Source organism: Cebus imitator, unplaced genomic scaffold (assembly GCF_001604975.1).
Source record: "Cebus imitator isolate Cc_AM_T3 unplaced genomic scaffold, Cebus_imitator-1.0 Scaffold233, whole genome shotgun sequence".
Taxonomy (NCBI): domain Eukaryota; kingdom Metazoa; phylum Chordata; class Mammalia; order Primates; family Cebidae; genus Cebus; species Cebus imitator.
Window position 1 is genome coordinate 1,018,255 of NW_016107548.1, and position 12,588 is coordinate 1,030,842.

Sequence of the window (12,588 nt, forward strand, 5' to 3'; positions counted from 1 at the left end):
CATAGAAAAAAACATGTCAGTGGTCACAAAAAACTATTTAGCAAAGGAAACATATAGATTTCAAGGGCTCAGTAGAAAGACATTCATCCCCTGAAGCAGGATTTAGTGAAATTTTTACTGCTATATGTTGAATGAAGATCTCTGTGATATTTGTCTGTGTTCAGGCTTGTCAGAGATTAAATGCTGAAGATGCTAATGACAAAATCTGTTGTCATTCAAAGGGAAATAGAGTTTCAAGTATTATTTCCTGGGAATTTGATGAATTTCTTGGAAGTTTGGCTTTTTAGAAGTATAGATGTGAAAAATTTGTGTGGTAGTAATCTGATCATGAGATCAGCAGAGATTGACCTCATAAAAAGATATCTAAAAGTCTTATATAGCTATGATTCATTTGGTATGAAGGTTAAATTGCTTTTTGGATCTTAGAAAAAGAAAAGAATTATGGTTACCTTTGGCATTTATTTCAATCAACATAAAGCATGTACATGATATGCCTAATTAAAAAACAAAAAAAGTTTACATTATCCAGAAATGTTAATTTCTATCAATTTGTTTTTATGAAAACACTTTCTTGTTTCTTATAGAAAAATACGTTTTCTGGAATTGGAGTCACTATTTTGAGCCTTTTGCAGATATGGTGTGACCTACCACTAGCACAGCTTCTTATGATAAACAGCCACAGGAAGGCAGATGGCACTGGCTATATGAACATGAATTTTGAGGAAAAACTCCTGTAGATTTCTTGAAGCTTTTGCAGGGATCAAGAATGTTTACAACTACCTAAAATATGCTACTACAGTTTGTAGCTTTGTGCCATAATATTGAACAGCTTAAGCTTCAGATATTGATAGATAGGGTTTGGAATACTAGCTCTACCATTTATCAGGTTAGATAATTTTCTTAACTTCTCTAAATCTCAATTTCTTTATCTGAAAAATAATCATAATAGCTAGGCTGGGACGGTAGATCACACCTGTAATCCCATGACTTTTGGAGGCCGAGATAGGCAGATCACCTGAGGTCAGGAGTTCGAGATCAATCTGGCCTACTTGGCGAAACCCCGTGTCTACAAAAATTAGCCAGGTGTGGTGATGGGTGCTTGTAGTCCCAACTGCTGGGGAGGCTAAGGCTGGAGAATCGCTTGAACCCAGGAGGCAGAGGTTGCCGTGAGCTGAGATTGTGCCACTGCACTTCAGCCTGGGTAACAGAACCAGACTCCATCTCAAAAAAATAAAAATAAATAAAAAGAACAGCTAACTTACGATTCGCAAAGAAGATTATATTGTATTTTATTGCATATAAAATTACTTACTGTGCTTTATACGTTGTTAGAACACAATAAATGAAGGGGTAATTGTTTTCTTAGTTATGCCCCTGTATTAATTCATTTTCATGCCATTGATAAAGACATACCTGAGACTGGGCAATTTACAAAAGAAAGAGGTTTAATTGGACTTACAGTTCCATGTGGCTGGGGAAGCCTCATAATCATGGCAGAAGGCAAGGAGGAGCAAGTCACCTCTGATATGGATGGCAGCTGGCAAAGAGAGAATGAGGAAGATGCAAAAGCAGAAACCCCTGATAAAACCATGAGATCCCGTGAGACTTATTCACTGCAATGAGAACAGTATAGGGGAAATTACACCCATGATTCAATTATCTCCCACTGGGTTCTATGGGAGGTACAATTCAAAACGAGATTTGGGTGGGGACACAGAGTCAAGCCATATCATTCTACCCTGGCCGCTGCCAAATCTCATGTCCTCACATTTCAAAACCAATCATGCCTTCCCAACAGTACCCCAAAGTCTCAACTCATTTCAGTATTAACTTAAAAGTCCACAGTCCAAAGACTCATCTGAGACAAGGCAAGTCCCTTCTGCCTAGGAGCCTATAAAATCAAAATCAAGCTAGTTAATTCTGAGATACATTGGGGTTCAGGTACTGGGTAAATACAACCATTCCAAATGGAAGACATTGGCCAAAACAAAGGGACTACAGGGCCCATGCCAGTCCAAAATGCAGTGGGACAATCAAATCTTAAAGCTCCAAAATGATCTCCTTTGACTCCATGTCTCATACCCAGGTCATGCTGATGCAAGAGGTGGGTTCCCCTGATCTTGAGCAGTTCTGCCCCTGTGGCTTTGCAGGGTACAGCCTTACTCTTGGCTGCCTTCATGGGCTGGCATTGAGTATCTGTGTCTTTTCCAGGTGCACAGTGCAAGCTCTGTCAATGGATCTACCATTCTGGGGTCTGGAAGATGGTAGCCTTCTCACAGCTCTACTAGGTGATGCCCCAGTAGGGACTCTGTGTGAGGACTCTGACCCCACATTTCCCTTCCGCACTGCCCTAGCAGAGGTTCTCCACGGGAGGATCCTGCCCCTATAACAGACTTCCTTCTGGGCATCCAGTCATTGTCATACATCTTCTGAAATCTAGGGAGAGGTTCCCAAACCCCAGTTTTGACTTCTATGCACCCGCAAGCTCAACACCATGTGGCAGCTGCCAAGGCTGGGGACTGCAACATTTGAAGCTACAGCTCAAGCTCTACCTTGGCCCCTTTCACCCATGGCTGGAGTGGCTGGGATGTAGGGCACCAAGTCCCTAGGTTGCACACAGCATGGAGACCCTGGGCCCCACCCACAAAACCAGTTTTTCTTCCTAGGCTTCCAGGCCTGTGATGGGAGGGGCTGCTGTGAAGACCTCTGACATGCCCTGGAGACATTTTCCACATTGTCTTGGGGATTAACATTTAGCCTCTCATCATGTATGTGAATTTCTGCAGCCAGCCTGACTTTCTCCTCAAAAAATGGAGTTTCATTGCTATATATTTTCCTCTAGAGACTGCTTTAAATGTGTCCCAGAGATTCTGGTATGTTGTGTCTTCATTCTTATTGGTTTCGAAGAACATCTTTATTTCTGCCTTCATTTCATTGTTTATCCAGTCAACATTCAAGAGCCTGTTGTTCAGTTTCCATGAAGCTGTGCAGTTCTGAGTTATTTTCTGAATTCTGAGTTCTAACTTGATTGCACTGTGGTCAGAGGGACTGTTTGTTATGATTTCCGTTCTTTTGCATTTGCTGAGGAGTGATTTACTTCCAATTATGTGGTCAATTTTAGAGTAGGTGCGATGTGGTGCTGAGAATAATGTATATTTTGTGTGTAAGGCTGGTTGCCTCACCCGGACATGCCCATCTCCCTCCCCACTTGAAAATTACGTTATCAGAATATGCCCATCATCTAGCTCCGCCTTGGAAATCCCCTCTGCACTCGGCACCTAACGCCACCCTTGGAGATCTCCTCTGCACTCAGCACTTAGCCCGCTCACCGGAAATCCCACCTACCTACCAATAGCAGCTCACCCCATCCACATCCTGTTTCTCCAAATCCAATTGAACACCTTCACTCCCTATAAAACTCCACTCCTAAGAGGAGTCAGGCACGAATTCCCTGGCCCCTCTCCCCGGGACCACAGAGCCTCCCCCAGGAGCTGAATAAATCGGCATCTAATTTTCTTGTGCTGGCCTCAGTTTCCTCATTTTAACTCAGCAATAAACCTACAGAGAATAAACTTTACACTGTGGATTTGGGATTCTGAGAGTTCTGTAAATGTCTTTTAGGTTTGCTTGGTCCAGATCTGAGTTCAAGTCCTGGATTTCCTTGCTAATTTTCTGTCTTGTTGATCTGTCTAATATTGACAATGAGGTGTTAACATCTCCCACTATTATTGTGTGGGGGTCTAAGTCTCTTTGTAAGTCATTAAGAACTTGCCTTATGTATCTGGGTGCTCCTGTATTGGGTGTGTATATATTTAAGATCATTAGTTCTTCTTGTTGCATTGATCTTTTTACCATTATGTAATGTCCTTCTTTGTCTCTTTTGATCTTTGTTGGTTTAAAGTCTATTTTTTCAGAGACAAGAATTGCAACTCCTGCTTTTTTTTGTTCTCCATTTACCTGGTAAATTTTCCTCCATCCCTTTATTTTGAGCATTTGTGTATCCTTGCATGTGAAATGGGTTTCCTGGATACAGAACACCGATGGGTTTTGGCTTTTTATCCAATTTGCCAGTCTGTGTCTTTTGATTGGGGCATTTAATCCATTTACATTTAGGGTTAATATTGTTATGTGTGAATATGATCCTGTCATTTTGATGCTAGCTGGCTGTTTTGCCTGTTAGTTGATGCAGTTTCTTCATTGTGTCGATGCTCTTTACCATTTGGTATGTTTTTGGAGTGGCTGGTACTGATTGTTCCTTTCTATGTTTAGTGCCTCTTTCAGGAACTCTTGTAAAGCAGGCCTGGTGGTGATGAAATCTCTTAGTACTTGCTTGTTCACAAAGGATTTTATTTTTCCTTCACTTATGAAGCTTAGTTTGGCTGGATATGAAATTCTGGGTTGAAAGTTTTAAGGATATTGAATATTGGCCCCTACTCTCTTCTGGCTTGTAGGGTTTCTGCTGAGAGATCTGCTGTGAGTCTGATGGGCTTCCCTTTGTGGGTAACCCGACCTTTCTCTCTGGCTGCCCTTAGCATTTTCTCCTTCATTTCAATCCTGGTGAATCTAATGATTATGTGCCTTGGGTTTGCTCTTCTTGAGGAATATGTTTGTGGTTTTCTCTGTATTTCCTGGACTTGAATATTTGCCTGCCTTGCTAGGTTGGGGAAGTTTTACTGGATAATATCCTGAAGAGTATTTTACAGCTTGGATTCATTCTCTTCGTCACATTCAGGTACACCTATCAAACGTAGATTAGGTCTTTTCACATAGTGCCATATTTCTTGGAGACTTTGTTCGTTGCTTTTTACCCTTTTTCCTCTAATCTTGCCTTCTCGTTTTATTTCATTGAGCTGATCTTCGACCTCTGATATCCTTTCTTCTGCTTGGTCAATTCGGCTGTTGAAACTTGTGTATGCTTTGCGAAGCAGTCTCTAGAGGAAAATATATAGCAATAAATGCCCACGTGAGAAGCAAGGAGAGATCTAAAATCGACACCCTGTAGTCAAAATTCAAAGAGCTAGAGGAGCAAGATCAAAAAAACTCAAAACCTAGCAGAAGACAAGAAATAACTAAGATCAGAGCAGAACTGAAGGAGGTAGAGACACAAAAAACCCTTCAAAAACTAAATAAATCCAGGAGCTGGTTTTTCAAAAAGATCAACAAAATAGACCACTAGCCAGATTAATAAAAAATAAATGAGAGAGTAATCAAATAGATGCAATAAAAAACGATAAAGGGGATATCACCACAGATTCCACAGAAATTCACACCATCATCAGAGATTATTACAAACAATTCTGTGCACATTAACTATAAATCTGGAAGAAATGGGTAAATTCCTGGACACTTGCCTCCTCCCAAGCCTAAACCAGGAAGAAGTCGAAACCCTGAATAGACGAATAACAAGGTCTGAAGTTGAGGCAGCAATTAAGAGCCTACCACCCAAAAAAAGCCCAGGCCCAGATGGGTTCACAGCCGAATCCTACAAGACATGCAAAGAAGAGCTGGTACCATTCCTTCTGAAATGATTCCAAACAATCCAAAAAGAGGGTATCCTTCCCAAATCATTTTATGAGACCAACATCATCCTCATAAGAAAACCCAGCAGAGACTCAGCAAGAAAAGAAAACTTCAGGCCAATATCCATGATGAACATAGATGCAAAAGTCTTCAATAAAATACTGACAAACCGATTGCAACAGCACATCAAAAAGCTTATCCACCATGATCAAGTAGGATTCATCCCAGGGATGCAAGGCTGATTCAACATACACAAGTCTATAAACATAATTCACCACATAAACAGAACCAAAGACAAAAACCACATGATTATCTCAATAGATACAGAGAAGGCCTTCGACAAAATTCAACAACACTTTAGGCTAAAAACTCTCAATAAACTAGATATTGACTGAACATATCTCAAAATAATAAAAGCTATTAATGACAAACCAACAGCCAGTATCATACTTATTCGGCAAAAGCTGGAAGCATTCCCTTTGAAATCTGGCACTAGACGAGGATGCTCTCTCTAATCACTTCTATTCAATAAAGTACTGGAAGTTCTAGCCAGAGCAATCAGGCAAGAAAAAGAAATAAAGGGTATTTAAATAGGAAAGGAGGAAGTCAAATTTTCTCTATTTGCAGATGACATGATTGTAGATCTAGAAGATCCCATCATCTCAGCCCAAAATCTCCTGAAACTGATAAGCAACTTCAGCAAAGTCTCAGGATACAAAATCAATTTGCAGAAATCACAATCATTCCTATACACCAATAACAGACTTAAAGAGAGCCAAAACAAGAATGAACTCCCATTCACAATTGGTACAAAGAGAATAAAATACCTAGAAATACAACTAACAAAGAACGTAAAGGACCTCTTCAAGGAGAACTACAAGCCACTGCTCAATGAAATAAGAGAGGACACAAACAAATGGAGAAACATTCCATGTTCATGGTTAGGAAGAATCAGTATCGTGAAAATGGCCATAGCGCCAAAGTAATTTACAGATTCAGTGCTATCCCCATCAAGCTACAAATGACCTTCTTTACAGAACTGGAAAAAAACCACCTTAAACTTCATATGGAACCAAAAGAGAGCCCGCAAAGCCAAGTCAATTGTAAGCAAAAAGAACAAAGCGGGAGGCATCACACTACCGGACTTCAAACTATACTACAAGGCTACAGTAGTCAAAACAGCATGGTACAGGTACGAAAACAGAGATATAGACCAATGGAACAGAACAGAGGCCTCAGAGGCAACACAAAACATCTGCAACCATCCGATCTTTGACAAAACTGACAAAAACAAGCAATGGGGAAAGGATTCCCTGTTTAATAAGTGGTGTTGGGAAAAGTGGCTAGCCATGTGCAGAAAGCAGAAACTGGACCTCTTCCTGACACCTTACACTAAAATTAACTCCAGATGGATTAAAGACTTAAACATAAGACCTAACACCATAAAAGCCCTAGAAGAAAATCTAGGCAAAACCATTCAGGACATAGGCTTAGGCAAGGACTTCATGACCAAAACACCAAAAGCATTGGCAACAAAAGCCAAAATAGCCAAATGAGACCTAATCAAACTCCACAGCATCTGCACAGCAAAAGAAACAGTCATTACAATGAATCCACAACTAACATAATGGGAGAAACTTTTTGCAGTCTACCCATCTGACAAAGAACTGATATCCAGAATCTACAAAGAACTAAAACAGATTTATAAGAAACAAACAAACAAGCCCATTCAAAAGTGGGTGAAGGATATGAACAGACACTTTACAAAAGAAGACATACATGAGGCCAACAAACATGAAAAAATGCTCATCATCACTGGTCATTAGAGAAATGCAAATCAAAACTGCATTGAGATACCATCTCACACCAGTTAGAATGGTGATCATTAAAAAATCTGGAGACAACAGATGCTGGAGAGGGTGTGGAGAAATAGGAACACTTTTACACTGTTGGTGGGAGTGTAAATTAGTTCAACCATCGTGGAAGACAGTGTGGTGATTCTTCAAGGACCTAGATATAGAAATTCCATTTGACCCAGCAATCCCATTACTGAGTATATATCCAAAGGATTATAAATCATTCTACTATAAGGACACATGCACACGAATGTTCATGGCAGCACAGTTTACAATAGCAAAGACCTGGAACCAACCCAAATGCCTATCGACGATAGACTGGATAGGGAAAATGTGGCACATATACACCATGGAATATTATGCAGCCATCAAAAACGATGAGTTTGGATCCTTTGTAGTGACATGGATGAACCTGGAAACCATCATTCTCAGCAAACTGACACAAGAACAGAAAATGAAACACCGCATGTTCTTACTCATAGACGGGTACTGAACAATGAGAGCACATGGACACAGGGAAGGGAGTATCACACACTGGAGTCTGTCAATGGGAAATAGGGGAGGGACAGCGGCGGGGGGGAGTTGGGGAGAGATAGCATGGGGAGAAATGCCAGATATAGGTGATGGGAAGGAATGCAGCAAATCACACGGCCATGTGTGTACCTATGCAACAATCTTGCATGTTCTTCACATGTACCTCAAAACCTAAAATGCAATAAAAAAATGGAATTTCATTTCTATCACATTGTCAGGCTGCAAATTGTTCAAACTTTTATACTCTGTTTCCCTTTTAAAACTGAATATCTTTAATAGCAGCTAAGTCACCTCTTGAATGCTTTGCTGCTTAGAAATTTCTTTCACCAGATTCTATAAATCATCTCTCTCAAGTTCAAAGTTCCACAAATCTCTAGGGGAGGAGCAAAATGCTGCCAGTCTCTTTGCTCAAACATAACAAGAGTCACCTTTGCTCCAGTTCCCAACAAGTTCCTCATCTCCTTCTGAGACCACCTCAGCCCTGGACCTTATTGTCCATATTGCTATCAGGCTTTTGGCCAAAGCCATTCAACAGTTTTCTAGGAACGTCCAGACTTTCCCACATTTTTCTGTCTTCTTCCGAGCTCTCTAAAATCTTCCAGCCTCTGCCTGTTACCCAGTTCCAAACTCACTTCCACATTTTCAGGTGTCTTTTCAGCAACACTCCACTCTTCTGGCAGTAGTTTACTAGTTTAGTCTGTTTTCTTGCTGCTGATAAAGACATACTCAAGAACGGGCAATTTACAGAAGAAAGAGGTTGACTTCGACTTACAGTTCCATGTGGCTGGGGAAGCCTCACAATAATAACAAAAGGCAAGGAGGAGCAAGTCCCATCTTACATGGATGGCAGCAAGCAAAGAGAGAATTAGGAAGATGCAAAACAGAAACCCTTGATAAAACCATCAGATCTCATGAGACTTATTCACTACCACAAGAACAGTATGTGAGAAACTGCCTCCATGATTCAACTGTCTCCCACCAGTTCCCTTCCACAACATGTGGGAATTATCGGAGTAAAATTCAAGATGTGATTTGGGTGAGGACACACAGCCAAACCATATCAGACCCCCAGGTCCCATTTACTTGTTCAATGCTTATGATTAATTGTTCAACATCATGGAAGAACAACACATACAGCTAGTGCTCGACTTACGACCATGGTCGGGACTGCGGACCGTCGTAACACAATTTGGTCGTAAGTTGAGTAGGCTATATGTACAGTTGAAATGGTGCACGCGGAGATGGTAGTGCTGCCGGAAGCTGGTCTGCACTGTCATACGCCCAGCTGGGCAACGTTTGTGCTGCTAGACGTGGAGCAGCCATGGCTAGCGATCATGGTCGTAAAGTCGAATGGTCGTAAGCTGCATAGGTGGTAAGTCGATCAATACCTGTAAATAGTTTACTTTTGATGACTAATTAGCATGCTGCCCATTAACACACATTCTGTGGTATAAAATGTTAATCTGATAAACTATGTGTATGTCTTATTTAGTTACTGAGCTGACTTGCATAGCCACCAGAGCTTTTGCTGTTGTGATGTGACTGTGAACCTACTCACTACTTGAAACAATGGGAGAAGGGCTGGGCAGAAACAGGTACTGGAAACTTCAGTGAATGCATAAAGTCAGTCTAGGAAGAGTTAGGATTGATATGGAGCTTAATGGTAGCACCAGATAGGAAGATCATAGCCCACTCCACAGGGGCAGGGACACAAAGAGTAAGGCTTATCTAGAGAAGAAAGGAGTTGGGGCCGCCACAGTAACAAGTGGGGGAAGAAGAAGGGTCCGCTGTCCGTGGAAGGTGGTAAGCAAGACAAAAGATGTTCCTGTTGGAAAAAGAGAAGAGTCACCCTGCACCCTGGTTAAATATCTCTGGTTCTGAACTTAATCATATGTACTGGAGTGCAAGATAACTTCTCTATTACATTCTTATTTAAAATATTATGCACAGACCATTGACTCAAGCATTTTATTCCCATTTTACAGCTGGATAAATATACTGAGTCACAAGGAGTTAGTAGTTTATTATTTTAAAAATAATATATTAAGGTAGAATCCAATCTCAGAATTAAATGTATTATCATTCTTTACTTTTCTTACTATAGATTTTTTCTTAAAGCTGTTACGCGTTTGTTGTCATTGGCGGCTCCTAAGATGGCGTCCATCATGGAAGGTCTGCTGAGCAAATGGACTAATGTGATGAAGGGCTAGCAGTACCGTTGGTTCATGCTGGACTACAATGCAGGACTGCTCTCCTATTACACGTCCAAGGACAAAATGATCAGAGGCTCTCGCAGAGGATGTGTTAGACTCAGAGGAGCTGTGATTGGTATAGACGATGAGGACGACAGCACCTTCACAATAACTGTTGATCAGAAAACCTTCCATTTCCAGGCTCGTAATGCTGATGAGCAAGAAAAGTGGATCCATGCCTTAGAAGAAACAATTCTTCGACACACTCTTCAGCTTCAAGGTTTGGATTCAGGATTTATTCCTAGTGTCCAAGACTTTGACAAAAAACTTACAGAAGCTGATGCTTACCTTCAAATCTGGATTGAACAATTAAAGCTTTTTGATGACAAGCTTCAAAATTGCAAAGAAGATGAACAAAGAAAGAAAATTGAAATGCTCAAAGAGACAACAAATAGCATGGTAGAATCAATTAAACACTGCATTGTGTTGCTGCAGATTGCTAAAGACCAGAGTAATGTGGAGAAACACGCAGATGGAATAAGTACTATTAATCCTGTAGATGCAATATATCAACCCAGTCCTTTGGAACCTGTGATCAGCACAATGCCTTCCCAGACTGTATTACCTCCAGAACCTGTCCAGTTGTGTAAGTCAGAGCAACGTCCATCTTCCCTACCAGTTGGACCTGTGTTGGCTACCTTGGGACATCATCAGACTCCTACACCAAATAGTACAGGCAGGGCCATTCACCACCAAGTAGCAGTCTAACTTCTCCAAGCCATGTGAACTTGTCTCCAAATACAGTCCCAGAGTTCTCTTACTCTAGCAGTGAAGATGAATTTTATGATGCCGATGAATTCCGTCAAAGTGGCTCATCCCCAAAGCGCTTAATAGATTCTTCTGGATCTGCCTCGGTCCTGATACACAGCAGCTCAGGAAATAGTCTAAAATGCCCAGATACTACAGAATCACTTAATTCTTCCATGTCCAATGGAACAAGTGATGCTGACCTTTTTGACTTACATGACGCTAGAGTTGATGATGCGGAGGCAGGGTCCGCGGAGGAGCACAAGAGCATTATTATGCATCTCTTGTCACAGATTAGGCTTGGGATGGATCTTACTAAGGTAGTTCTTCCAACATTTATTCTTGAAAGAAGATCTCTTTCAGAAATGTATGCAGACTTTTTTGCACATCCGGACCTGTTTGTGAGCATTAGTGACCACAAGGATCCCAAGGATCGAATAGTTCAGGTTGTGAAATGGTACCTCTCAGCCTTTCATGCAGGAAGGAAAGGATCAGTTGCCAAAAAGCCATACAATCCCATTTTGGGCGAGATCTTTCAGTGTCATTGGACATTACCAAATGATACAGAAGAGAACACAGAACTAGTTTCAGAAGGACCAGTTCCCTGGGTTTCCAAAAACAGTGTAACATTCGTGGCTGAGCAGGTTTCCCATCATCCACCCATTTCAGCCTTTTATGCTGAGTGTTTTAACAAGATACGATTCAATGCTCATATCTGGACCAAATCAAAATTCCTTGGGATGTCAATTGGGGTGCAAACATAGGGCAGGGCTGTGTCTCATGTCTAGACTATGATGAACATTACATTCTCACATTCCCCAATGGCTATGGAAGGTCTATCCTCACAGTGCCCTGGGTGGAATTAGGAGGAGACTGCAATATTAATTGTTCCAAAACAGGCTATAGTGCAAATATCATCTTCCACACTAAACCCTTCTATGGGGGCAAGAAGCACAGAATTACTGCTGAGATTTTTTCTCCAAATGACAAGAAGTCTTTTTGCTCAACTGAAGGGGAATGGAATGGTGTGATGTATGCAAAATATGCAACAGGGGAAAATACAGTCTTTGTAGATACCAAGAAGTTGCCTATAATCAAGAAGAAAGTGAGGAAGTTGGAAGATCAGAACGAGTATGAATCCCGCAGCCTTTGGAAGGATGTCACTTTCAACTTAAAAATCAGAGACATTGACGCAGCAACTGAAGCAAAGCACAGGATTGAAGAAAGACAAAGAGCAGAAGCCCGAGAAAGGAAGGAAAAGGAAATTCAGTGGGAGACAAGGTTATTTCATGAAGTTGGAGAACGTTGGGTTTATGATGAACCATTACTAAAACGTCTTGGTGCTGCCAAGCATTAGGTTGGAAGATGCAAAGTTTATACCTGATGATCAGGGCAGTAGGCATAATTCAGCAAGAAATGATCTTCCTTTGGGAGGAACCTGTTCATTCCCTTCTTATTACAGTGGTTCCTATCTCAGGGATACTGGACTTTCTGACACAGATGAACAATTAAAGTGGGAAAAGTTCTCTTTTCCCTCTGGGGCAGTTATGATTTCGACTTCAGTCCTGAGAAAAACTTCAGGTTTTGAAAACAAGGTGATGTCCGCTCATTTTCCAAACTTCACATGTTGAAAAGCATTTATAAATCCATGTCTGAAACGCCAAAAAAAAAAAAAAAAA

At 41.0% G+C, this 12,588-nt stretch overlaps 1 protein-coding gene across 1 annotated transcript; it reads left to right on the top strand.

Moving 5' to 3' along the window:
• Nucleotides 1–10,063: 10,063 nt before the first annotated feature.
• On the top strand, nt 10,064–12,478 carry LOC108281874 (oxysterol-binding protein-related protein 9-like). Its single transcript, XM_037727503.1, is given in 3 exon segments — nt 10,064–10,838; nt 10,841–11,662; nt 11,665–12,478. Coding segments are annotated over 3 exon segments (2,199 nt in total). The 3' UTR covers nt 12,267–12,478.
• The last annotated feature ends 110 nt before the right edge of the window (nt 12,479–12,588 follow it).